This window comes from Pelobates fuscus, chromosome 3 (genome assembly GCF_036172605.1).
Source record: "Pelobates fuscus isolate aPelFus1 chromosome 3, aPelFus1.pri, whole genome shotgun sequence".
In the NCBI taxonomy this organism is placed as follows: domain Eukaryota; kingdom Metazoa; phylum Chordata; class Amphibia; order Anura; family Pelobatidae; genus Pelobates; species Pelobates fuscus.
Genome location: NC_086319.1, coordinates 364,042,970 through 364,069,329, shown reverse-complemented (window position 1 = coordinate 364,069,329; position 26,360 = coordinate 364,042,970). Strand labels below are relative to the sequence as shown.

At 41.1% G+C, this 26,360-nt stretch overlaps 1 protein-coding gene across 2 annotated transcripts in view; it reads right to left on the bottom strand.

The window, feature by feature from the left end:
- Positions 1-2,732: 2,732 nt before the first annotated feature.
- Positions 2,733-26,360, bottom strand: part of CSK (C-terminal Src kinase) — a 103,673-nt gene continuing 80,045 nt past the window's right edge. For both annotated transcript variants that reach the window (XM_063449309.1, XM_063449310.1), the window contains 8 exons: positions 14,705-14,798; positions 13,582-13,647; positions 12,131-12,230; positions 11,585-11,675; positions 11,315-11,388; positions 10,337-10,532; positions 6,585-6,671; positions 2,733-5,586 (listed from right to left, as the gene is read on the bottom strand). In XM_063449309.1, the coding sequence (XP_063305379.1) occupies positions 5,404-5,586; positions 6,585-6,671; positions 10,337-10,532; positions 11,315-11,388; positions 11,585-11,675; positions 12,131-12,230; positions 13,582-13,647; positions 14,705-14,798 (891 nt within the window). In that variant the 3' untranslated portion in view covers positions 2,733-5,403. The remainder of the gene's footprint in view (positions 5,587-6,584; positions 6,672-10,336; positions 10,533-11,314; positions 11,389-11,584; positions 11,676-12,130; positions 12,231-13,581; positions 13,648-14,704; positions 14,799-26,360) is intronic.

Here is a 26,360-nt window from a genome sequence, read left to right as displayed (position 1 = left end):
TTGCTCCCGCGCGGCTCTCCGTTTTAGCTGGGAGGAGTGAACGGGAATCACTTCCTCCCAGCTCTGATGTCATCACAGGGGGCCCGGTCACGCTGTTAAAGCCCCCAGTGCTGACCGGGCCCCCTTACAATCCGCATCCATCGGGTGGCCCTGACAGCATGGGCCACCCGATGGACACTTTGGAAGGCGGCCGGAGCCGCAAATGGTCACAGCGGTACCCAGTCGCACGGGTACCGCTGGCTCGCACCCGTCCGCCCGCACTATCAACCTGGAAATCCCTACCGCCCACCTGGAATCCTGAAACGCCCACTAGTGGGCGGTAGGGACCAGGTTGACGAACCATGTGCTAAACGTTTACATTGACGTTGTAACCAATTAGTAATTGTCGGATAGGACATAGTAAAGCAAAAAATGATTAGTGATAGCAAGTGTTGGAGTAACCCTTTAAACTTGCCCTCCCCATGTTTAGGCTGTCCATTTTCGGCCTCCCCGTATATGGAACCTAAATGAGTTTGCTACACTGTTCTTGTTGATCCTGAACTGCATGTTACGGGAACCGTCCGTTAGAGTAGTATATCTTTTACCGCTTTGTTTCTGGCTTTGTGAGTGTACACTGGCAATATACTATACTAACTTTCAATTCCATATAAACCATAACATAGTGCGTTGATTTGTAGTGTTTCAGACAGAGTGCATTCCATGGTGTAGAATTTATCAGGTTGTTTTAAGTGCGTTCTACAACGGCAGCGCAGCATCTATGAATAATGTTGCCTTTGTAATTATTTCTTCTTTTTGTGCCCCTGCAATACTGAATTTGGATCCTTACCTTTAAATCTTTGTCTGCATGTCCAGGGTTCAGCTTTTTAGATGTAAGGTCATTTATATGAGAGAGCACTAAACAATATCTCCAGTTGCAGCTTTTTTTTACATTTATATGTTATTATGTTCTACTCAATTCTTCAGAAACATAGAAATATATTATAACATTTTAATCACATTTGTGTTCCATATCTTATTCCACTTAAAGGGACACTATAGTTACCTGAACAACTTTAGTTTAATGAAGCTGTTTTGGTGTATAGAACATGCCACTGCAGCCTCACTGCTCAATGCTCTGCCATTTAGGAGTTAAATCCCTTTGTTTATGAACCCTAGTCACACCTCCCTGCATGTGACTTGCACAGCCTTCCATAAACACTTCCTGTAAAGAGAGCCCTATTTAGGCTTTCTTTATTGCAAGTTCTGTTTAATTAAGATTTTCTTATCCCCTGCTATGTTAATAGCTTGCTAGACCCTGCAAGAGCCTCCTGTATGTGATTAAAGTTCAATTTAGAGATTGAGATACAATTATTTAAGGTAAATTACATCTGTTTGAAAGTGAAACCAGTTTTTTTTTCATGCAGGCTCTGTCAATCATAGCCAGGGGAGGTGTGGCTAGGGCTGCATAAACAGAAACAAAGTGATTTAACTCCTAAATGACAGTAAATTGAGCAGTGAAATTGCAGGGGAATGATCTATACACTAAAACTGCTTTATTTAGCTAAAGTAATTTAGGTGACTATAGTGTTCCTTTAAAGAGACCCCTACAACATCATGTGTTGCCTTGTTTCCGGGGGACAAATTAATCCCTTTTTTTCTTCCAAGCACCATAACAACTTACAGGTTACAATTCAAGAAGGTCCACTGTCCCCATGTATCCTCTTATAACAAGAGTAATTAGTAAATAAGCACTGTAGCTTTAAACCTACTCAACGCACATATGTCAGAGGGGACGCTATTCTTCCTCCTGTCCATAAAAATAGCACAAATATAATGTGAACCAGCACAGCAAGCGTCTCTGGTGGTTTTAGTGCAGCTGTTTGCTTTCTACAGAGAAACTCCCAGAAACACACGCTGTACCCAAAAAGCATTGCTGTGAAAATAGTATGGGATAGGATCGGCACTGCCACAAAAAGGGAGCATTCTGATTGGAGGACTCATGTGAAGCAAACCCTTAGAATTCACAGCAAAGGGTGGAAGTTAAAATTTAAGTATATATTTAATATTGTTTTTAAAGGGACACTAAAGTCACCAGAACAACTACATATTTATGTAGTTGTTCTGGTGAGTATAGTCAGCACCTGCAGGCTTTTTGCTGTAAACACTGCCTTTTCAGACATTCAGTGTCTCCACCCTCTGCATGGAGATTATGAACTTTCCTCATAGAAATGCATTGATTCAATGCATCTCTATGAGGAGATGCTGATTGGCCACGGCAGTGTTTGCACCCACGCCCGTCTCCATGGCTGAGACCACCAGAATTGAAAATCTCAGCCAATCCAATTCTTTCCTACGGGAAAGCATTGTGATTGGCTGAGATCATCACTTCTGATGATGTCAGCCAATGAGGCAGATCAGGGGTGGAGTCAGCACCAGCAAACTGGAATAAAGATAAGATGTTACTATATTTATATATTTAAGGGAGTAAGGGGGCTAGATAGTGTTTTTAACATGGTACGGTCGGGAATACATGTTTGTGTTCCTGACCCTATAGTGTTCCATTAAATATACTGACTCCATAATTTTAACGTATTAGGGCAATAAAATAATGGTTCAACTCAAGACTGGAGTGGTCCCTATGACTATGCAAAATCTCAGCCCTAAAAATTAAGCAATCTAAGTACAGGATTTGAGGTTGGTCATTAATACATGTGCGGAGTAGTAAAGTCCAAAAAACGGCCGACACAACAAGAAAGGGTCACCCATATGGAATGGTTTATTACACTTTTAATCCCACCGAATGCAGCATATACATGTGTTTAAAGCACTGTACAGGAATGAAGAAAGGAAAGGCCTTTGGAAATGAAGACACGAGACAGCATGCACACAATTTCCACACGATTAAAGCCAAGCGAGTCCTCCCTTCCAGAGTGATAGTATCGATATCCCGACCACCCTTCCCCCCCCCCCCCAACCCTTTAGTCTTTGTATACAAGAAAAATAAGATTCGTACTTCAGTAAAACACCTCCCTAACGGAAAAGGCTGACCGATTATCTTTGTGACTTATAACAAAATATAAAAAAAAATATATATATAGACAAAAAAAACGACCTTCCCCAAACCCTTGTCCCACCCCCAAAAAAACGAACAAAAACACAGCAAACATCATAGCAAAAACACAAGCGCACAAATGAGACGGAAATTGAAAGCCTCTTAAATGAGAGGGCCACCTGCCAACAGGATGTACACGTCTTTAAAAAAACAAAACAAAAAAAAACAAAAAAACTTTCCTTGCCATCCTGTCAATTTCCAAATGAAAAATAATATTGAATGGCACACGGACATGAAACGACACAGGGGACTCCATAATATGACTGGATTACCATCTAAATTTAAACAATACTGGTATGTTACAAAGCGGCTCAGCCATTTGTGTAAATAATAAAAAAAAAATGCCTCACCCCAAAGGTGATTGGCCTAGGTAATATGCCCTAAAAATCTACACGGAGACATTGTGGGATAAAGTGAGAAACCATGCTGTATGAGGAAGGTGAACTTTAAATAATAAAAATGGCTAAGGGTTTTGAGATGTCAGGTATGATGGAGCCAGTATCTAAAAAAGGCCTGCTGCAGTTTTCGGATTCAACCAACCGATTCCCTGAGCAAAAATATCCTATGGGTCTAAAAACCAGTAATCCACTTAAAAACACGTGTATATATATATTTTTTTTTAACATGACTGATAATTAAGTATAATCTGAAACTTGACCCTGATCTTCACTCCGCTGTCCACCATGCTTCTGACACATCCTTTGGTGGGCAGTACTCTGATAGTACGTATGGTACTTTATCCAGAAGCTGCCAGTTAAACACTGCAATTTGAGCTGCACGAGACGCAGAAGGCATCATTCGTCTCCCAGTGAAATGTAAACACTGGTAATGAAATAAAATACCGCATGCCCAGTTTGTGTAACATTGACAAGAAAATAAATGCTGAAAACCAGCTGCAGACTTATTCCCTCACTTCAATGATGTCAGAAAAGTCAACTTGCATGCATTTTTATCTAGAAGGTACTGCCGACATGAATGTCACACAGCATTTATAAGCTTTGAGGAGATGGATTTGGGGGAGAACAGAAAAAGAAAATCTAAATATTACTAACAGATTCTTCCTTGTCCACATTTCAGAAGACCACGTTAACGCAGAATAAAATGATGTTGCATTATAGTACTTCCAAATCACAACCCTAAAAAATGGCGCTGACCAATCAACACTGTTGCAAAACACAATTTTCACATTGCTAATTCTGTAGAAGAAGTGGAGGATAACAATAAAAAAAAATAAAAAAATAAAAATGGATTGTCCTGGCTACACAATTCTGTAACCCACTATTAGCCAAGGCAAGGACCACATGCAATATGCCAAGGTCGTTGCATACTCTGGCAGTGAATTCGTTACCAGAAGGCTAAAACAGTGGTTGGTTACGTGAAACTCACCAATCGGTAGCCCGCGGTTTCTCTGAAATGTATTTGAAAGAAAATTTCAATGTATTTTGTTTCGAAATGTCAGCGTCCTCAGGTTTCTTTGTCACGTTACTCACAGAGGGAGATGTGTTAGAGGTGGAGATCTGGTGAAAGTAAAGTATATCTGTATAGAACAGAGCAGGTACATTCCAAGTTTGAGAGTGATCACACCTAACCATTGGACATTCGCTGCTGTTGGTAGAAAACAGCAATATTTGTGAATACAGGAGGCAGACAACAATCAAAGGATTGAAAGCATTAGAAGTAACATTGTACTGTACCACTTCCCCTAGATACTTTTTCATTTTATTGTTTTTTACATTTTTTTTTTTTTTTTATTAACAGCTAGGGGAAACTCCTTTCAAAGCCAGCCTGGTCTGTCAGTTTATAATGACGCTATTAAATAAGGCAGACAAAATACAGAAAGAATTGCCAGATCTGTAACATGCATTCTTAACTGTATTAATTTAAAAAAACAAAACAAAAAAAACTGGAAAGGCATTCTGATTGAGCCACCTTTCAGTCCCAAGGTAGCCAAGAAAATCTTCTCTTTAAAAGTGTCAACACTTTTTGCTTCTAGTCATTGTCCCACTGTGACCGTTCAATGCTCTTGTAAAACGTACAAGACGTAGGTAGAAAGGAAAGAAGACTTGAGAAGTTTTAACATCAAAACCAATTAAGGAAACATCGGCAATTCCTTCTATAGACCAGCATGGCATGTTTGCCTTCCTGGACACAAGGATGGTAGGTAGCAGAAGGCAGGGGGAGTTCCAGAGAGCCCAATAGGTATCGAGGAATATACATATGTCCTGTTGGTGTCTGTTACCACATTCATGATATGGTTGAGTCCGTCTCTCTGGATTTATGGTAACAGCAGACTTCCTAGCCTCGCATCTGCTTCACTGGAACAATTCCTTGGCTTTGATATGCTCTAGCTGCTCCCTTAGTTTCCTAAACGAGGGTCGCTGATTGGTGTCTAGGTGCCAGCACTGTTTCATCACGTCATACACAACTGGTGGGCATCCGTCTGGGGCGTCCATCTTGTATCCCTTCTCCACCCTGGGTACTACATCTTTAAGGGCCTGGCAAGAAATAAAATGGGCAAGTCAGATACACAGGACAACATCCATATTTATTATATACACTCATTGTAAGATCACTAGAATATACAAAGTCAATAGGTCAAGTGATGTAGATGTCCAATACTCCAAAGTTAACACTCCATATTTACTTATCACTTTTTAACATAGTATAGTAAAAAAAAAATATGGAAAAGGGAAGTATATATAATGAAACTTTATGAACTGGAAGTTTAACCAAGGTTCTTTTTTTTTTTTTTATAATTCTTTATTTTGTCAGTGACAGACATACGTGAGTTATGCAGTTATGTGGCTTGCGCAGAAGCCTCAAAATCGTACAAGTGGTTTACATGACAAGCCATTTACATCATTCGTATTAAACATCTGTCTGTCATTGTTTTTCAATAATATGGTATGAACAACACTTAGGAACAGATATAGCTTAGCTTGCAACTTTTGACCAAATAACAAAGTTGTCGTTTTGTTGCAGTGTAACCAAGGTTCTTTTAAAAGGCCTTTTTGACATTTTGTCATGTGTTCATTCCACCACATTTTTATCTGGTTAAGCACATCCACCTATATTATATATAAATTTTGAAGGAGAAATAAGGCATACAGCTCATCTATCAGTCAATAATTGTGGCCCTGACATAGGAGAGTCTCCGGTATCGAAGGCTACTTGGGGTTTCCTGGAACTAGGTGAGATCTAGCCCTGCTGGTACCTTAAAGTCATGACAGTCTGTACCATTACTGGGTGTTAAAGCCCTGCACTTCGTGACAAGGTTAATACATTTAAAAACAAAACAAACAAAAAAAAAACGTGAATTCTAATAATATTATTGATGGTGTTTAAGCTATTGCCACCTATCACCCTCACATTGTAGGTATATATAAAAAGTATTTTTTTAAAACAATAAGAATCCCCCTCTTTCATTCCTGGAACATTTTGGAGGCACAGATCACTTTAAATTAAGGTCACAAAAAAAAACAAAAAAACGTACAATGCGTGGATAAGGCACTCGCCCAAAGGAGTAGATTTCCCACAGTAGAATCCCAAAACTCCATACGTCAGACTTGGTGGAAAAAAGCTGTAATAAAAATAAATAAAAAGCAAATAAACTTTATGTATTTGTGAAATTTAAAGATTGGATAAGTAACCCCATTTTTGTTTAAAATTCTTTATTTTGTGCATGGAGAAAACACATATAGCATGTCATGCCACAACAGCTTGAGTATGCGGAGTCAAACAAAGATTTGCGTTAATTAGGCAGTAGATAAAACTGTGCACATTTTTTGAAGGTTATGATCGCTTGACACATATGTACATATACAAGCTTAATATGAGTAGAATGGACATAAACGATTTCTGACTGCGTTGCCTTAGGTTACTGTATATTTGTAAATGGCTAAGCTCACATGTCAGCTAAAAAGGCTAAGCAGGGGGGGCGGGGCCTGACCGGGAAGCTGAACAGACATGCTTTCTGTGAGCTCCCGAGCCTGAACCCAATTTTTGGCAGAAAACAGTGGGAAAATCGCCTATTTCAGAATCCCACCGACCCTCACCTTGATATATGGAGGCAGGGGTACCGGGGGACACATCGCCTGTTCAAATGCCTACTGGAAAACCGGACCGGAGGCTTGAGGCCTACCTCATGCAGAGCGGGAAAGAGACGGCCGCTCTCCCCGCTCACCTAACACTGCAGCACCCGAAGTATTGGGCCTCCCCCCCCCCCCCTTTGGACCGGTGGGGGTTATCCCGGTCCACACCAGCAACCCCAAGCCACGACCAGCACAGGAGACAAGATCTCAAGCGAGCCGAAGCAGCCCAGGCACAAACAAGATGGCGGCACAGACACAGCCTATAAAGGACCGCACACTCAGCAAACCCCCCAAGTGCACAAGAGAGTTCTATTACCGGCTATGTGCCAATCTGTGGACCAAGCTTCACACCCGGAGACAGGCCTTCAAGAGGGCGATAACAATAGTAACGGCATGGATCCGCCCGGCGACACGACGCCAAATAGGTGGGAATCCCCCCCGTACCTCCACAGCAATCCCTCGACAAAGCAGAACCCACAAGCCTGCACGGAGGGCCAGCACTCACACCCTCATGCCCCGGAAGGTGACACACCGACGAGCACGATCTGCTCACACTTCAGCGGCTCCACCAACTCTCAGCAAGCAGAGCGTTGCTCCACATGCGAGAATCCACAGTGACGGCCACAACACTGACCGGGAGATGGCACAGCACCACACCAGCTGGACACACAGACGGAGGTCCCCCACACAGCCCAAAGAAGAGAAAGCATGGACAATTGGGAGAGAAGTGCCACCAGTGAGACCTTCACAGCGGGACTTTGTGCTGACCTTTTGCAAGCTCACCCATGCTGACCGCTTACCATATACCCCACCAGCAAACGCTCCTCCACAGGCACCAGGAACTCAGCGCCCCCTCGCACAGGGGAGACACCACGAGCTGATACAAAAGATGCAGAGCGAACACAACCAGCCCCAACAAGGCATCGGCTGAATCTACCGGGACTGTGGTTTCTTGCAAGGCTAAGTGCCCAATATTACCTGTTTTATCTTTCTATACCTTCTCAACCGAACTCCATATCTGACTGCTGGCAGTTTTTACCTATGCTCAGTTTTTCTTGTGTGCTAGCGCAGGGGATCATAGTCAGCCGTAGACATGCTCAGAATGCCTATGCCCAGACCAGCTCGCATTTAAGCAAGTTAGAAACTGTGTTTATTCTGTTTAATTTAACTGTGCAGACTCCTAGAAGGGCTGGTTAGCAACTACGCTCCTTGCAATGTACTTAATCTTGTTTCCACGAATACTACTAGAAATTTATTGGATCTGCCATGTCGCACACTTACAAGAATGCTATTATTTAATGATAAGCGATCTGACACACGATTGATTTTTCTATGTTTTAAATCTACGTATAAGGAAACGCACACCACTTAGAACAAGCGTAGTTGTTCAGAGACGCATGCCTCATGACTATACACGTAGGTTATACCAAACCAACCTGTGAAATGTCGTAAATAGCTTGTTTAATCTACTATGTATATGTGGTGTAAAAACACGGCAAGCGAATTCTCACTGTTTTTTATCATACGTTAAAAACCTTTTGATTTTACATGACGCCTCAAGCTAGTTATATTTAAAAAAAATTGTGCAAAATCTTCCAAGCCACTGTTTAATCTATCTATGTTTTAATTTGTATGTACGCTGTTGTGGCGTATAATTGCGCTTTGTACTCTCCTGCACAACAAAAATAAAGAATTAAAAAAAAAAAAAAAAAAAAAAGGCTAAGCAGTATGGTAACCCCATTTTTGTGGGATGTAACAAATTTTAATAAGATATACCCTTGCGACAGATGAGCCAATAAAAATCCATCGCTTCTCTTTTCTGCAGTAGTAATAGTAGTAGATACACGCATGGCCAGATTTGCATTTAGCTGTTTTGACAAGGATGAGGACAATCGGAATTGTGAAAACACTAAACAGTTTTTACTAAACCAGGAATGTATAGGACCAGAGAAACCGAAGTAAAATGTATAATCCATTTGTGGACCCCAAGCTCACTGTGTCTCATTAACGAGGCCCAGCGAGAGACAAAAAGATCTACAGTCACTGTATCTTTTGTGCAAAGGTTCGAAATAAAAAATGTGCAAGTTCTCTTTGCAATTACACATGTGAGCTAAAACTTGTTTGAGACCGGAGTTGGAAAAAAGTGAAGGGAAGGCCATTGAGTTTTAGCCTGTTCTCAGTATCCTCAACACTCAAATTTTTCTTTTACCAAACAAGTATTATTCAACTGGAACTGTCACATGTGGAGTCTAAACACTCCTAGACAGCCAGCTCAAAATTTATACCAGAGCATGTTATGTAAAATGATATCACCCCTGCCGTGACATATGCACACACATAGCATTAAGAAAGGAACCTGCATATGCTTATACAGCATTTCTCTCTGGCAGCCCAAACACACAATGATATATTGGGTAATTATGCTACCCTGAACATGGTGTAAGTACTGTAGGGGTAAGGTACCTCCATTGCACTCCTCACCTCACCGAACACGGCAATGTGAGAATGAGAATTGGAAAGTTCCACTTTAAGGAAGCCTCTATATTTGTTTAGCATGAACAACAGAGTATGGAATATTAAAACAAACGCTAAATAAATGTTATTAAGTGAAAAATTAAACAGGTTTAGGACTCTTTCCTTGGAAAAGAACATTGTGTAAGCAGCTACTTCTAATTCTGAGTGCTTAGAAGGTTTTCACAAGTAACGCACAAAAATTGTTCCGGTTTCTCGCAAAATGTAAAATTACAGTAATTCATAAATGTTAAAAAGTTTCATATACAAGCAAAAATGTAGGCTTACGCTCAAATTTAAAAACGTGGCTCTCCCCACACACACACTCTATGATGCTTAAAAGAAAAAAACTGTTATTATTATTATTTATAATAAAATATACCATGTATATTAGTCTTTTGGTGTATTCAATTGCAATGTATGCATACATACCTCTTCTAAAAGCTATTAACTTGTATGTACTTGCTACAAAATAATACACTATAAGGCTATACTACATGCAATTCATCATTTGCAATAATATAAATAACCATATTAATAACAGTGCTTGTAGTGGTTATGGTACTAATTATTTGGATCGTATAAAACTGCTGCATTTATAACAAGTAGCATTACTATATACTAGCAAAGAGGGTAAACTTGCTTTTTCCCGCAGGGCCTCTGGTGCGGTCCACTTGACAGGCAGCTTGCTAGTGTCTTGTATAGCAGATGCTTCCTTGGTGAGCCCAAAATCGCTAACCTTGGCGATGTTATCTTCAGAGACCAGCACGTTGCGTGCAGCAAGATCTCTGTGTACAAAGTTATTGCTTTCAAGATATTCCATCCCTTCTGATACATCTCTATGAAAAAAAGAGAGAAATCATTATTTATTTTTTTTTTTTTACAAAACAGAGTTTTTTTTTCTACAGAGATTACACTTACAGTATTATTCATTAAACGGTTTGAAATTCAGGGTGAATTTCAAATTTTATGCCCAAATAGCCAAAATTGGATAAATACACCAAAACAGCTGTTTTCAGCTATTTTGGCCCTAAATTGGAATTTTACTTCCAATCACACTTAATTCCTAAATATTCACACTTATTGTGAATATTAATTAACACAACAAACAATGTAATTTTAAACTACAGTAAATTGCATTAAGTGCCACCTCTGGGGAGATCTCCCTTCTCATCTATCCAATTAATGACATATGCAAGATGACGGGATGATACATGGCTTTGTGTACCCTCATTGAGTGTATTCAAAGGGAACTGTAAATTATTGGGTAGTAAGGCTGAAGATTATTTGCTTGTCATAATCGGTGAGTCTTTGACATTTAGTATTGTGACTTTAAGAATTGATATACAAGATGTGTGTATATTATTTTAAAACCCCAACTATAAAGCAATAAATAATGTTGTTTAATAGTTGAGTAGCGGTTTCTGTGTACAGCTGGACTTTACTAGCACTACCAATACTGTAGATTAGAGAATGGTTTTCTCACAATCTGTATTATGTGACAGTTAGTACTTTGACCAGTAGAGAGCGCTAGAGTAATACTTTTGGAATGCATTTCTTTGCCAATATTATTTTTCCCCCAATTGAGATATTTTACATTATCTTTTGAAATAACACTTACAGTGAGAATTTTAGTAAGCATTCTCCACCCAGCACCGACCTTCCACGAGACCTCAGATAATCCACTAAACTCCCCTGGAAGACACAGAATAAAAACATTAGCCACACACAGGATACATAAACATTTTGTTAATATTACAAAAATCGAATCGAAACATAAACAAAAAATTAATGCGATCATATGAAACGTGACAATTAGCAGAAATTTGATTATTTCACCTTTTTGCTTGGTATTGTATTATTGCTACGATACATAATTAAAGGGTCCCACCTTTGCCATGAACTCTGTGACGATGTACAAACTGCTTTTATCTTCAACAATGACTCCCAGTAACTGGACCAGATTCTTATGTTGAAGTTGACTGAAATCAGAAAAATGTGTTAATATATATTATAGAAGAGTATGGTGAGAAAAACGTAGAACTCTGTATTAGAACTATAGAGCAGGTCTGAGAACGGCAAGGTGAAAGAGGTAGACAGCTCTGATAGTTGGTGCAGTAAGTGAATGAGAGGCATGTATGAGGTGTCGATCCCAAAATCCACACTGGATATGTGACCCAAGACGAGACAAAATACAGGTTTGTAATGTCTGGAATAGGAGGTGCAAAAATAGGAGGAATGTGGGCCACTGTCTGTGATAGCCACCAGTAACCTGAAAATATTTTTTAAGTGGGTATTACAGCACAAGTAGATAAAAATGGTATAAATCCATTGGGATTATTTTTGGGGGTTTATTTATGCACAGACTTTTTTGTGTCTCTTACAACTGTGTATTGGTTCATTGGGATCTCTAAGAATATAAATTCGCTCCACTCACGTCATAACCAATGCCTCCGCTACGAACGCCTGTGCCGTGGCGTCATTCTTGATGCATTTTACGGCCACCTTTGACCCTTTGTAGTCGCCGAGCACAACATCTGTAAAGATAGCGTATTGTCACTCAGAACATGTTAAATTCTGCAAGGTTTACTAATAAACACACGGGTTCGGATACAGAGGACTAAATTACTCTTAACTGCACAATGCGGCGTTGCACATATAAGACCCCTGTATGGTCAGTCTTATTGTTCTATTAAATCAAGATTGGTCACCTCTGCTATGTAAATCCATAAAACAACATCCAATCAATTAAACTGGATGGTGAGACAGCTCAGTGGATAGAGATCCAGTGGCAGTATTCCAGTCACAGGTGAGATTCTCACCAAGGTTAACTCAGCCTTCAATCCTTCCAAGGTCAATTTAAAGAGTACCACGGTAATATATTAATATAGTCGTTATGTTATAATACATCACTTATATTTCATATATTTAATGTATATTGACATTATTGAAGAAATCACGTGTCTGCCTTTCCCACTCCCTCTTTTTGACAGCCCTCTTGATGCACCTTGGGCCAGACTTTCAGTTAAGCGAGTTAATTTGGCTCCTGTCCCCTGCATTTCAATCATGGGGATTTTTTGCCCACAGGAGACTCTGAAAAGTTGCGAATTAATGAGCCTTGGTTGGGATAACGGTCAGTTTGACTCAAGGTGAATAAAGATCGCTACCAGAATGGGAAAATGGGGCAAAAAAGGCACAGGATCTCTTAAAAAAAAAAAAAAAACTAAAACCTATATATACAATATTCATAAATGAAATAAAATATATAAAAGAGATGGTATGTTATAACAAATATTATATTGAGACATTTCAAAATTTTAAAGGCAGCTAATGGGTTACTCCAAGCCCCATGACCACTTCAGTGATATGAAGTGGTCATGGTGCCTGCAGTCTGAATGTACATAACACATTTAATCCCTCTGCTGCAGCATCATTGAGGTGCCCTTAGCCAGCCCAGAACTAAAGTTTGCTCTCAGTTCCGGCTTCTCCATCTATACAGAAGCTGGAAGGGCATTACTAGATCGCCATGGTGCATTAGAGACCAGTGGTGACCCATGTAAGAGGGCAAACTGCTGCTAAATGGTTTGCCACATTACAAGGAAACTGGATCAAGGTACTGTAAGCCTTAATTTAGTTAGGTAATACCTTATTTAATGGAAACTGTGCCTTTATCTGGTTAAATAGTTTGATATTAACACTAATAACGCCAAAGATGGCTAGGTGTTAATTCGGCTCTGTGCCTCCCTCCCCCCCCCCCTCCTTCTTCTTTCCCAAATGCTCGTAAAGACTGTGTTGTAATTTTTACTGAAATTAAAACAGTCAAAAGTTATCATAATGACAAAGGTCTACCTTTCAGTCGCCCCTGAGATAAACAAACATAAATGTTACCTCCAAATTCGCCTTTGCCAAGAACCTGCAAAAGTTTCAGATCCTTCCTCTCGAGGGCCCAGCCACCTGAAACAGACAGGGGTGAAAGATCCAAGTGTAAAAATTCAGTGAACAATGCTGCGGAATAAGTCGGAGCTTTATAAATAACAGTAATAACAGAAAAGAGTCATGTGTTATGGGCCACGTAGACTCAATTCCAACACGTAAAACTCAACTTAAAAGATCACTATAGGGTCAGGAACACAAACATGTATTTCTGACCCTATAGTGAAAACCCACCATTTAGGTGGCTTGCCCCCCCTCCTCCCCTCTCTCTGAAAAGGCAGTGTTTACATGAAGTAAGTTTACATAGTGTCCGTTTAATTCAAAGGGCATGAAAATCATATTTATTGTCCGGAATATCAGATCCAATTACACAGGAAACAGTGAAAATTAATCCCCATACAACCATTTCATAGGATTTCTAAGAAAAATCAGTTTAATCTAAAAATGTTGTTTCTGGCCAATAAGGATTTCTTAGAAGCAAGGCTGTTAAGTCATGAGGTCTGACAGTTCCAGAGTCACGCTGTGGCGGAAATAAAATATATGTGATGCATATGGAAAATCAGACTAAACAGAGTGAAAATTATTTATGAGAGCAAAGGGGAAGCAGTAGTGGCAAATCATGATTAGAAGACAAAAAACGATCAAGAGAAAAGAACAAGAAGGGAGACTGATTACACAAAGATTAAAAAACAAACCAGGCGAATGGAATGAAACGAAAATTGCCAAATAATATTGTATTGTACTGCTAGCAATCTAACAATGATGTTAGGTTTGGGACATGTTAATAAAAATAAAAAAAGTCAACTGAGCCACTATAATCTACTTTGCAGTGGAAGTGATTCACACAATTTCAGTCCTGAGTAAGAGAATGTAGAAAGAAAACTCCAAAGAGGTCTTTGCAAATCAACCAATTTTTCTCTCCTGCCTCTTACAATTCTTCATACTGCAGGGCAGCACTTTTCATTCACTGTTCATGAGTTAGAATAATTTATTTGTGTCTAGGAATAATGGTAGATATGACAATCCGAACTGCTCTACTCTCAATATGCTCGCCACGTGGGCTGATACAGGTACTTACTTCTGGAGAACTCATCTTGAGCAGCCACGGTTCCTTCCATCAGTTTGGGCTTTGTCAAATTCGTACACAGTCCATCGGCATCATTGGTGTAGTGCTGCAAACAGAGGAGGATGACTAGTGTCAAGGTAAAAATGAGACAAATCCAGTGTGTGTTTTCCCTTTAATATGAACTATTGAACAACCCTGACTTCATTGAAGTGTCACTCTGAAACATGGAATGTGGCTGTAGCCAGAGAAAATCTTCATTCATGGCACGGATGTGGACGTAATAAAATGTGCTCAATGTGGCATAAAGTGGGTATGATATACTGTGTGCTATGTTGTATGATGTGGATATAATATAATGTGTGCATATTAAAATGGGGACAAACTTTATAAATATAGGCAATGTCACATGTGGGCAATGTGGCAAGTGATTTGTTATAACAAATTTGTGGTGACCACACCACAAACCAAAGTGGAGTGCACAAATTTGTTATACCAAAATGCATGGTGTGTTAGGAGAAAACCCACAGGAGTGTTGAAGCTGCTAATCATGTATTGTGGATCATCACATTTATATACAAGTTCTAAGTGCCTGTTTCACGGATTTAACTTTTTTACAATGTGGCATGGGAGCATAACAATATAGCTTGCAATGACATTTGTATTGTATGAAAAGAAGCTTGAATAATGAGACAAGACTAACAAAGGACCCCAGAAAACAGCAATTTTACTTACCGTAAATTCCTTTTTTCTTTGTATAGTGGCAGTACTCACAGTTGGGATGTTCCTTCCAATCTGGGACAAGAAGCTCCCCCTTCTTCCGGTTTTTATGCCTGTGCTCCGCCTGCTGCCTCCATAAATCCTGTATGCCCTGTACACACGCCAGTAATAAAAAAGAACCCAAACGGAGACTGAATCATGCAAAATTCATTTAATCTATACAAAAAAGTGGAGGGAAAGCCAGTACTGCCACTATACAAAGAAAAAAGGAATTTACGGTAAGTAAAATTGCTGTTTTTCCCTTCGTATAGTGGCAGTACTCACAGTTGGGATATATCAAGATCCCGGTAAAAAAACAAAGGGTGGGGACTCAGCAGGCCACCGCTTGCAACACCTTACGCCCAAATTCAGCCTCAGATGATGAGAATATGTCCAGCCTATAATGTTTGATAAAGGTATGCAATGAAGACCAAGTAGCCGCTTTGCAGATGTCTTCAGGCGAAGCCGCAGCTCTTTCAGCCCATGAGGTAGCCATAGCCCTAGTTGAATGAGCCCTTACTGGGAATTTTAGGGGAATCCCTTTGGAGCGATAGGCCAACCTGATGGTATTTGTCAGCCATCTAGCTAATGAGGGTCCAGAGACAGCATTACCCGCACATTTGCCTTGAAAGTAGATGAAAAGATGATCAGAGGATCTAAACTCCTGAGTTTTATGAAGGTAGCATTTCAGGGATCTCCTAACATCAAGGAGATGCCATTTCTTTTCTAGCTCAGATGTGGGTGATTGACAAAAGGCTGGCAGAACAATAGGCTGGTTGATCGTAGCACTTGAAATAACCTTAGGTAAAAATGAAGGTCTGGGATGTAGAACTACTTTTTCTTGATGAAAAATGGTGAATTCCGGCGAAGCTGATAGAGCTCGGATTTCACCAATTCTCCTAGCGGAGGTAACCGCCACCAGGAAGGCCGTCTTGAAGGTAAGGAATTTGATGGAGACTTGAAACAAAGGTTCAAATGGTGGTTCACAAAGGGCCTGAAGAACCAGAGACAAATCCCATGTAGGAAAGGAAACCAGCCTGGGAGGCCTCTTCAACCGTATGGACTTAATAAACCTTCGAACAAGAGGGTTAGATGCAATATCCTGAACCAGGAAGTGACTAAGCGCAGAAATCTGGCCCTTGAGTGTAGATACCCCTAGACCGGTTTCAAACCCATCTTGCAAAAAAGAAAGAATTTTCGGAACTGAGGCTTTGGCCGGATCAGAATTCCGGAGATAACACCAGGTTCTGAACTTCATCCAAACCCTGAAATAGATTCTTGAAGTGGACGAGCGGACAGATGACAGCAAAACGTCACATAGACGGTCAGAAAGACCCTGACCTTGGAGTATCATCCTTGCAGCAACCATGCCGTCAGGTGAAACATTGCTAGGGTTTCTTCTGGAAGCTTCACGTTCTCTAAAATGTGAGAAGAGACCGGGAGGTGCCAACGAGAGATGGCCATGTTTTCCACTTCCGAAAACCAACTTCTGTTCGGCCAGAAGGGCAGGACTGCCAGAATTCTTGCCTTCTCCCATCTTATTTTCTGAACAATTCGTGGTATAAGGGCTATAGGAGGGAAGACATAAGCCAGATCGAAAACCCAAGGGAACGATAGACCGTCTAGGACATCTGGGTAATATTTCGAATGAAGTGATGCAAATCTCTGCACCTTTCTGTTCCTCCTTGTTGCCAACAAGTCCATCTCTGGCCTGCCGAAGCGTGCAACCAGCTCCAGAAAAACTGTGTTTGATAGAGCCCAGTCTGCTTGAGACCAATGGCTTCTGCTGAGGTCGTCTGCAATAACGTTTAGAGACCCTTTGATATGGGTAGCTGATATTGCTCGAAGATTCGCTTGGGCCCAAGCCATTATGTGGTAGCAAAGATCTTGAAGAGCTTTTACCTTTGTGCCCCCTTGGCGATTCAAGTAGGCCACCGTAGTGGCGTTGTCCGACTGAATCCTTACCGACTGATTGGTGATGAGAGAACTGAAGGAAATCAGGGCTTCCCAAACCGCTTTTAATTCCCTGAAATTCGAGGAAGCGCATGCCTCTTCTTTGTTCCAAAGCCCTTGATGGAAATGAGAGCCTAGATGAGCGCCCCAACCCGTCTGGGAGGCATCTGTGGTTATCGTAATCCACCGTTTTAGTGCGAACGACAGGCCCTTTGAAATGTGGACGAGCGGACATTGTCTCTTACTTTCCACCAGTTCAGTTGTCTTCTCACCGTATCGGATAGACGGAAGGGAGAGTCCAGATCTTCCTGTTTCCGTGTCCACTGGGACAGAATGTCCCACTGTAACGGTTTGGATTCCGCTTTTGCCCAGGCGACGGCCGGTATTGTAGCCGTTAGGCGGCCTAGCAACCTCATAGCATCTCTGATTGAGCTTAAGTTTCTTTGCAGCTTTGATACTGCTTTGAAAAACCCCACTTGTTTCTTTTCTGGAAGAAAAAGAGATAGGGACTGGGAATCTATCCGAAGCCCCAAGAATACTAAACTCCGAGACGGAGTTAATTCGGACTTTTCCAGGTTCAGGATCCAACCGTGATCTTTTAAAACCTTCCTTGCAATCTTGAGATGAAGTTCTAGCAGTTGTCCTGATTGTGCTTTCAGGAACCAATCGTCCAGGTATGGAACAATCGCAATACCTTTCAGACGTAAAACTGCTGCCACGGGTGCCAGAATTCTTGTAAAAACTCGAGGAGCTGAAGATAGGCCAAAGGGAAGAGCCTTGAACTGCAAATGGAGAATCCTTCGCCTTCTCGTTAGAACTGCAAATCTGAGAAACTTCCGGGAAGATTCTGCCACTGGAATATGCAGATAGGCGTCTTTTAAATCCAACTTTGCCATGAAATCTCCCTTTTGTAAGATGTGTGTTACAGACAGAATGCTCTCCATACGGAACTTCTGGTATGGTATGCAGGTGTTGACTTGCTTTAGGTCTAGGATCGGACGAAAGGATCCATCTGGTTTCTGCACCAGAAAAAGGCGTGAGTAGACTCCTTGAAATTCCCAACCTTTGGGTACCTTCTCCACCACATTTTTTCTTAAAAGGATGAGTGCTTCCGTAAGCAGGGCCTCTGTTTTTACCTTTGAAGGATAGCTTGACAGAAGGAAGGATGGCCGAGGACTTGATGAAAACTTTATCCTGTAACCTTCTGAAACGGTTCTTAAAATCCACCCATTTGAAGTACTCTTTCTCCATTCGTGGGTGAAGAACCGAAGGCGTCCTCCCACTCTTTTGGCGTCAAAACTTCCTCTTTTTGTCTTGTCTGTTGGATTCATGCCTAGACCACTGGCTGTTGTTGCCACCCTGTTTGTGGAACCTGCGAAACCGCCCTTGGTAACGAAAGGACCGCTGGCCCTTGTACTGGAATCTCTTATATCCCTGGGCTCTTGGTTCCAGCGGAAGGGCTTTCTTTGTATCTGACATTTGTTTAATAATGTCTTCCAACGGGGTACCAAACAGCTTGTTCCTCTCGAAGGGTAATTCACATAAAGCTGCTTTCGATGCTGAATCAGCTGTCCATGTTCGAAGCCAAAGAGCCCTCCTGGCTACTGATGATAAACCCATAATTCTTGCTGATAAACGAAGAAACTCCTCAGCAGCATCCGAAAGGAATTCATTGGATAGCTTCAGCAGGAACATGAGATGGGAAGGGTCCGTATCGGATTTTCCCATAAGGGAATCTTCCAGTGCTTGAAGCCAAACACTCTGGGCTCTGAGCACTGCTGAACCCGCAACTTCAGCTCTGCACTGAAAACCTGCGGCCTGGTATATTCTTCTACATGAAGTTTCGGCTCTTTTGTCCATAGGATCTTTGAGGCCTGAGACTTCGCCAATGGGTATAGTGGTTTTCTTAGATAGTTGGGCAATCTGAATATCTACTTTAGGAAGATCTTCCCACTTTTCCTCAGACTGTAGTTTGAACAGTAGCTTAAAATGTTTTGAAATGAACGCCCGTCTTTCAGGATTCTTCCATTCCCTGTGAAGGAGATCCAATATTTTTGGAGACATAGGGAAACCTTTAACCTTCACATTGGTAGGTTCCGTCTCTTGAAAAGCCGCACTCACTTCTTTAATGAATTTTTTCAACTCTTCTGGTGGAAAACCCTCCTCCACACTAGAAGTTAGGCTGGAAATATCCGAAGGGGAAGAAAAGGAACATTCTCCAGAAGAGACGTCAGACTCAGAAGGGGATCTATTCCTCCTACGTTTTTTAGGCAATTTCTCCTGAATTGCAGGGTCTTTCTTCATCGTATCCTTAAAAGACTCAAATGTCTGGGACAAATTTTCCTGAAACCAGCCCAGGAAGGATGCCATATCTGACTGTTTTGTTTTTTCAAGTAATACCGAAGCGCACTGGTTACATGTCTTTTTGCGACATCCGTCAGGTAGAGGAACAGCACATTCCAGACAACTTAAGTGCTTAGACTTGCTTGTGGCTTTTTTGGGCACAGAAGTAGACATCTTGTCCTTATCTGCCTTGTCCGGAGCTATAGGGCTGGACATATCTGTGAATCAGAATAAGGAATGAAATTAATAAAATTTTTAAAGAAAATAAACGCATGCATAATAATAGGTGATAAAGAGGAGAGTTTAAATAGTTAAACCTCACCTTTAGCCACCTGAGGTCCGTGTAGGAGGGCTGGTGACACGGAAAAACCGAACTGCACACCCACCCTTGGGGTCAGAAGGGTTCAGCACAGCTTAAATACCGATTTTGAAATTTTGCGCCAAAACTCCGGATCGCGCATGCGCAGTAGCGCGATACCGGGTTTGGTGGAACGCAACGTCACCCGGGCGTGCGTTCCATGGCTGTGCGCATGCGTAAAGTCCCACGAGGAGGACCGCCCGGGAACTCCTGCGGAAGAGCCACATAAATTGCCCTACCTGGTCGCGTTCCGTAACGCCGGACCGGAAACACTCTGCCACTCAGCTCCCGCCCGGGGAGCTATCGGGCGCACACCTCCCCGATCAGCAGCCTGTGCTGATCGCACCTTCTCCACCAGACTGGGGAACCTGTCCGTCCCGTTTGCCGGGACAAGAAGAACTGGCGTGTGTACAGGGCATACAGGATTTATGGAGGCAGCAGGCGGAGCACAGGCATAAAAACCGGAAGAAGGGGGAGCTTCTTGTCCCAGATTGGAAGGAACATCCCAACTGTGAGTACTGCCACTATACGAAGGGAAAAAAAAGTGAACAAAAAGTGCAGTTTGAGAGAAAGTCACAAAATCATGCTTTCCAATGACGTTTCACACAATAAGCACAAGCACTTTATTTTAAAGGGGCAACGGCCACTTCAAACGATATTTAATACCACAGTTATACCTTATAACAAATATGTATTTGAAAAGATAAAACAAAACAAAATATATCTATATACATTTATTTATTTTTCTCTGCACAAAGGCATATTTGTTATAAGGTATAACTGTGATATTAAACATCCTTTGAAGTGGCAAAAACAATGTTAAAGGGGAACAGTCACTTCTGGAAATTACACCAATAAATAAAACATAGGAAAACACAAACAAACAAACAAACACACACACACTCTCTCTCTTTCTCATCCCGATGCCTTTACCTTTATTCTGCAACTGTACACTTCCATCTTAGCTGCCTGCCAATCATTCAATCATTGTTATAAGCTCTGTCCTTTGCACCTGGCAGTCAGCACAGAGAAGAGGAGGATTGAAACAATGTTTCTATTTCTCCACCTGATTTGCATTGTGTGCCTTGGCTTGGTCCTACAATTACTGGATTATTATGTAATTTGCTAAATCTTTAATAAAAATTTTAAAGGGAATAGAGCATCAGAGGGTAAAAAGGTTAACACAAGTTATAGGTGGTTTCCTATGTTTTATTTATTGGTGTAATTTCCAGAAGTGACTGTTCCCCTTTAACATTTTTTATTTTTTTATTTGCTATAGAACACAACTAAAAAACACAAGTGAAAAGAAGCGCTTTACAGTGGGTGGACTAACAGACATGCAGTTGTAACCAGACAAGTTGGACACACAGGAACAGAGGGGTCGAGGGCCCTGCTCAATTAACTTACATGCTAGAGGGAGTGGGGTAAAGTGACACAAAAAGGTAAGGATAGTATTAGACTAGTGACAGTTGCAAGAGAGGAATCAGTCGGAAGCTATTAACAGTTTAATTGATACACTTTGATGAAGAAGTGGGTTTTTAATGATTTGCAGCCCTCAAGAAGTCTTGAAGGCAAGCATTAGAGGTGGGAGTACGGACACAAGATAGATGTAAGTCTTCAGCACAGCGTAAGGGCCTAGACGGGACATACTAGTGTATTAGGGAGGATATATATATTTGGGAGCAGCATTATGTAGAGATTTGAAAGCAAGAACCAGAATTTTAAATTGAGCCCTATATCTTACAGGAAGCCAATGTAGGGACTGACAGAAGGGTGAGGCGTGGGCGGACAGGAAGATGAGCCTCGCTGCCGCATTCATTATGGGCTGTAACAGCACAAGTTGGGAGCATGTAAGACCACTGAGAAGCGGATCACAGTAGCCAAGGCGAGAAAGGACAGTGAAATGGACCAGCACCTTTGTCGCATCTGGCATTAAGTAGGGTCGGATGTTTTTTGAGATGGAAGCGGCAGGATATGGCGATAGACTGAACATGAGGTGTGAAGGAGAGGTCAGAGGCAACAAGAACACCTAGACAGCAAGCCTGCGTGGTGGAGATGATGGTAGCACCGTTGACTTGAGGGAGACAGACACAGGAGAAGCAACACTTAACGCATGCCTCCCAACCATCACGCCAGATCTGATTTACAGGTCCTGTACTGCCATCCTGACCTGCTCTTGGGGACATCAGGGAACTGTCCACAAAAAGTGTAGCACGAGGACATTATTAGATGCGCTCATGCTACGCTAAGGGAATTAGGTCCCTGCAGAGAGCATGCCCTGGTTTTTGGGATTGACAAGCAGCCTAGTGTTCATTCATGTCCCCTTACTAGGTAGACCCTCCCCTTTGGGCAGCACAAGTAACGTGATTCACATAACTGGCCATCTTCTACACACGTCCACTGGCATCATGCTCTGTGCGACGAAGTAGATTATTGCAAAATGACGTACCGTATGGCGAAAGGTGTTGGAATACTTTAAGTATTTTAGATATGCTTATTCTTTAAGTCTAACGGTCACTCAAGTAATCTTGTTTGCAGATTAAGATCTACTTAATATTCAATTCATAGCTATCTAATTTAGAGAAAGGATTATTTATTAACGTGAGTATTGTTTTGTTAGGAATGTATAGTGGATTTCAAATGTCTGGCTGTAATTACTGAACAGGAAAAAGTCTCCAAGTCAGTTATATTTTCAGTTCTGCTATTTTGGCCCAAAAGTTAAATTAAAGGGACATTCATCACTTTGAGACTTCGCTTTAATGAGAGATTTTACCTCACTTGCAGCCTGAAAAAAAGCAGGTCAATATATTTTTTCCTTCATATTTACATGCTCTTTCTTTCTTATGCTTTCCACACAAACTCCTGGGGAGGTACTGATCTAACCAATCAGTATACTATCCCTAGGAATACTGAAAAAGTGAAGTGCACATGTCAGTTAGATTAAGTCATGTGCAGTTGGAAGATCTCTTCACCTTGCAACATCCTGACCAGCGGGGAAATAGAAGGAGTCGGATCAGATTGATTCATACAGAACAGGATCTGGTGCTGGGTTTCTCTCTCCTGCTGCTCAATAATGCCATGTTTCTTTCATTAGTGGACGGGTTTGACACTGAGCTGGGTGGGTAAGGGTGGAGAAAGGGTTAGGGGGCTGAAGAAACTCCCCTGGCTGAAAGGTGTGCCCAATAATGCAATCTGACCACGTTTATAAATGTTTAAGACATACTTTTCAAAGTTGTTGTTTGTTTGGTTCTATTTTGTTTTTTATATTTGTTTAAAAGTGTTGGTGCTAGTTTAAAAACAATTGTCAAGTGATACATGTCCCTTTAATTTTGAATTCCCAACATCTCACACTTTATTGAATAATCCTCATTGGTCAGCTCACTAAAATGCGAATGAAGGATTCTAGTTTGAATTTACTTTGGCACTAACGTTGCAGGCTTACTGACACGCCAGGGCTTATTTACTAATCAGTAAGTTATATAGAGTGGACACCAGGCTTGACAAATCTAAAGCAAAAGAGCACACTGGGAAGAAGATCTCCAATTTGGCAGAGCGGTGTATGTTTTCCAACTTACCTACTTTGTTGTGGATGTTGTAAGTCAGTAGTCACTGTTCACAAATCACTCTTAGTGAACACATCCCAAATTAAATCTGCATAAAACTATTCACAATGTTTCACTATATCAAGGGTGTCCAAGTCATAGATACCCAGATGTTTTACAACTACAACTCCCATGATGCTTTTCTGGCCTTTAGAATGGCAATGCATGATGGAACATGTAGTTTAGGTTGTTTTTTTTTTTTGTTTTTTTTAAGGGAAACACCAAACACCATGCACATCTCTGAGGCGGAGTTTGTGCATTTGTTCATTAATAAATCTGTTAATCTTTCATTTTACAAGAGTTTTCCATCCGATTGATTTTGCCATAGCTGTAACAGTGTCTACAGTACATTGTTCCTGGTATACCAAGTTGAAGTGATGCTATGTAATGCACCTCACCAGACCCCCTAAAATGTCACAGAGAGGAACACGTTCCGTTTAGTGTGTGTGGCTGGAGGTGGGACGGGGGCAGGGATATTCTAAGCTATTTAGGTTGAATTTATGACCTACTGACAACCATTTATGTAAAGGAAATTGTACGTAGAACAAAAACCACAGCATCTTATATGCAGAGACTAAATTCAAAGACTTTTATTGTAAACATGTTGCTGTTCACTTTATTGCTGTGGGAAAAGATAGAAAGTAGAAGAAGAAAAAAAAAAGTATAGGGGAATCAGGGATTTAAACAGGGTAAGAGGCAATCTGTTCTCAATCAGATTAGTGCAACCATATCCTGTGTCCTGCATTCTGGCAATGTTCCCTCTATTACATACTACCATCCTGCAGAAACACACAATGCTTGAGTCTACACTCATTGCTTGAGCACAGCTCAGCACAATTCACATGAGATTAGGCAGCATTGTCATTTGAGGCCAAGTTCCTGGCACCGGAAGCTTGTTAGTCATTCTCAGGAAGATGGTCGCACCACATGGCTCGTATCAGAAGTGCAGCTGATATTTGCAGCACAGCTCGATAAAAACAATCATGCTTTGCAGCTTTGCAAAATATTATATTCTGACGATCACATAGGTTTTTAGCTGTATAACTAGTCGGCAGCGAGCAGGCAAGGGAAGCGATACCTGCTGTGGCTTTGGGTTAAGGCAGAGTCTGATAAACATTCCTGGTGTTAACTCCCTAAACACCGAACTATAGTGAAACTGCGCTATATTGTAGTCACTGCATGCCTATTTTGGCCTAAATTTTGTAATTAACTGCTCAATTCACTACAATTAGTTGTTAAAGGGACACTATAGTCATCAAAACAACTTTAGCTTAACAAAGTAGTTTTGGTGTATAAATCATGCCCCTGAAGTCTCACTGCTCAATTATCTGCCATTTAGGAGTTAAATCACTTTTGTTTCTGTTTATGCAGCCCTAACCACAACTCCCCTGGCTGTGACTGACACAGCCTGCATGAATAAATTGCATTAATGTTCAATCAGATGTAACTAACTTTAAATGTTTTTTTCTCCTGCTCTGTAAATTGAATTTTGTTACATACAGGAGGCTCCTGCAAAGTCTAGCAAGCAGTTAACTACATGAAATAAATTCTAAATTAAACAGACTATGCAATAAAGGAAGTGTAAACATTAGCTCACACTTTCCAGGGAGTGTTTAGGAAGGCTGTGCAAGTCACAAAGTTGTTTTGGTGACTATAGTGTCTCTTTACGTGAAAAGGTTCACATGTATAATTTCCTCCTAAGATAACCCTTGAAGCTTTGCTGCTTAGAATTGTTCCACCTTGTAATGGTCAGCTGATGCTCTCAGTCACAGAATACTGTTTAAACCTGGTATGATACGGTACGGTAGTATGAATTTCCATCAGATCAACTCATATTAATAGGATCTCGGTTGCCTCTAAACAGCAAGGTTAGTATCAGGCCATTTGTTAACGGTGTGACAGATTACTGTTGCACAGAATCCAGGGACTCCCTGCACCAAAACCACTACAGTGTGCATGCTATATTTTTGGAGCAACGGCAAGACAAAACCTACTTTCACTTTTGAAAGTATGTAAAGTTTTTTGTTTTTTTAAACCATAGCATGGGTTGTGATCTAAAAGAACCAGCGACCAGAATCCAGCCTCAGGCTGCACAGTTTTGACCAAGCTGGTCTTATTTAGCGAGAGAGATGTGACACGTTACTGATATAATACAGTGGGCTCTGTCACATATGTCTTAGAATGGTTTCTGAGACACGTACGTTCTCTCTGTTTAATTGCATTGTAACCACTGTGGCTTTTATACTAATTAGCAGTTTTATACTAATTAGCGAGCACAGATGTTTTCACTAAGCATACGGTTTCTGCGGAGACCAGTAAGCTCTGTGCACATCATTCCACACTCATCATACATTAGCCTGGGCAGTTTATTGCTATTAAATAACAGCACTATAGAACTCCATGTATTAACACGCACAGAGAAGGATCGAAAACATCAAAACAGACAGCACTATATAAAGCCTGACTAAACACATCAATATCCAGACTCTTGTCATAAAACAGGCAAACCCATATTAATCAACCCCTCTCTTTCTTTTAAAGGGGCAGTAAACAAAGGCTTAGCGCTCGTTTTAATCATCAACCTGATCCTTCTCAACTTCAAAACATGCAGACTAGCAAGTTCTACAGGATCGACAAGCACGCACACTGAAAAGTT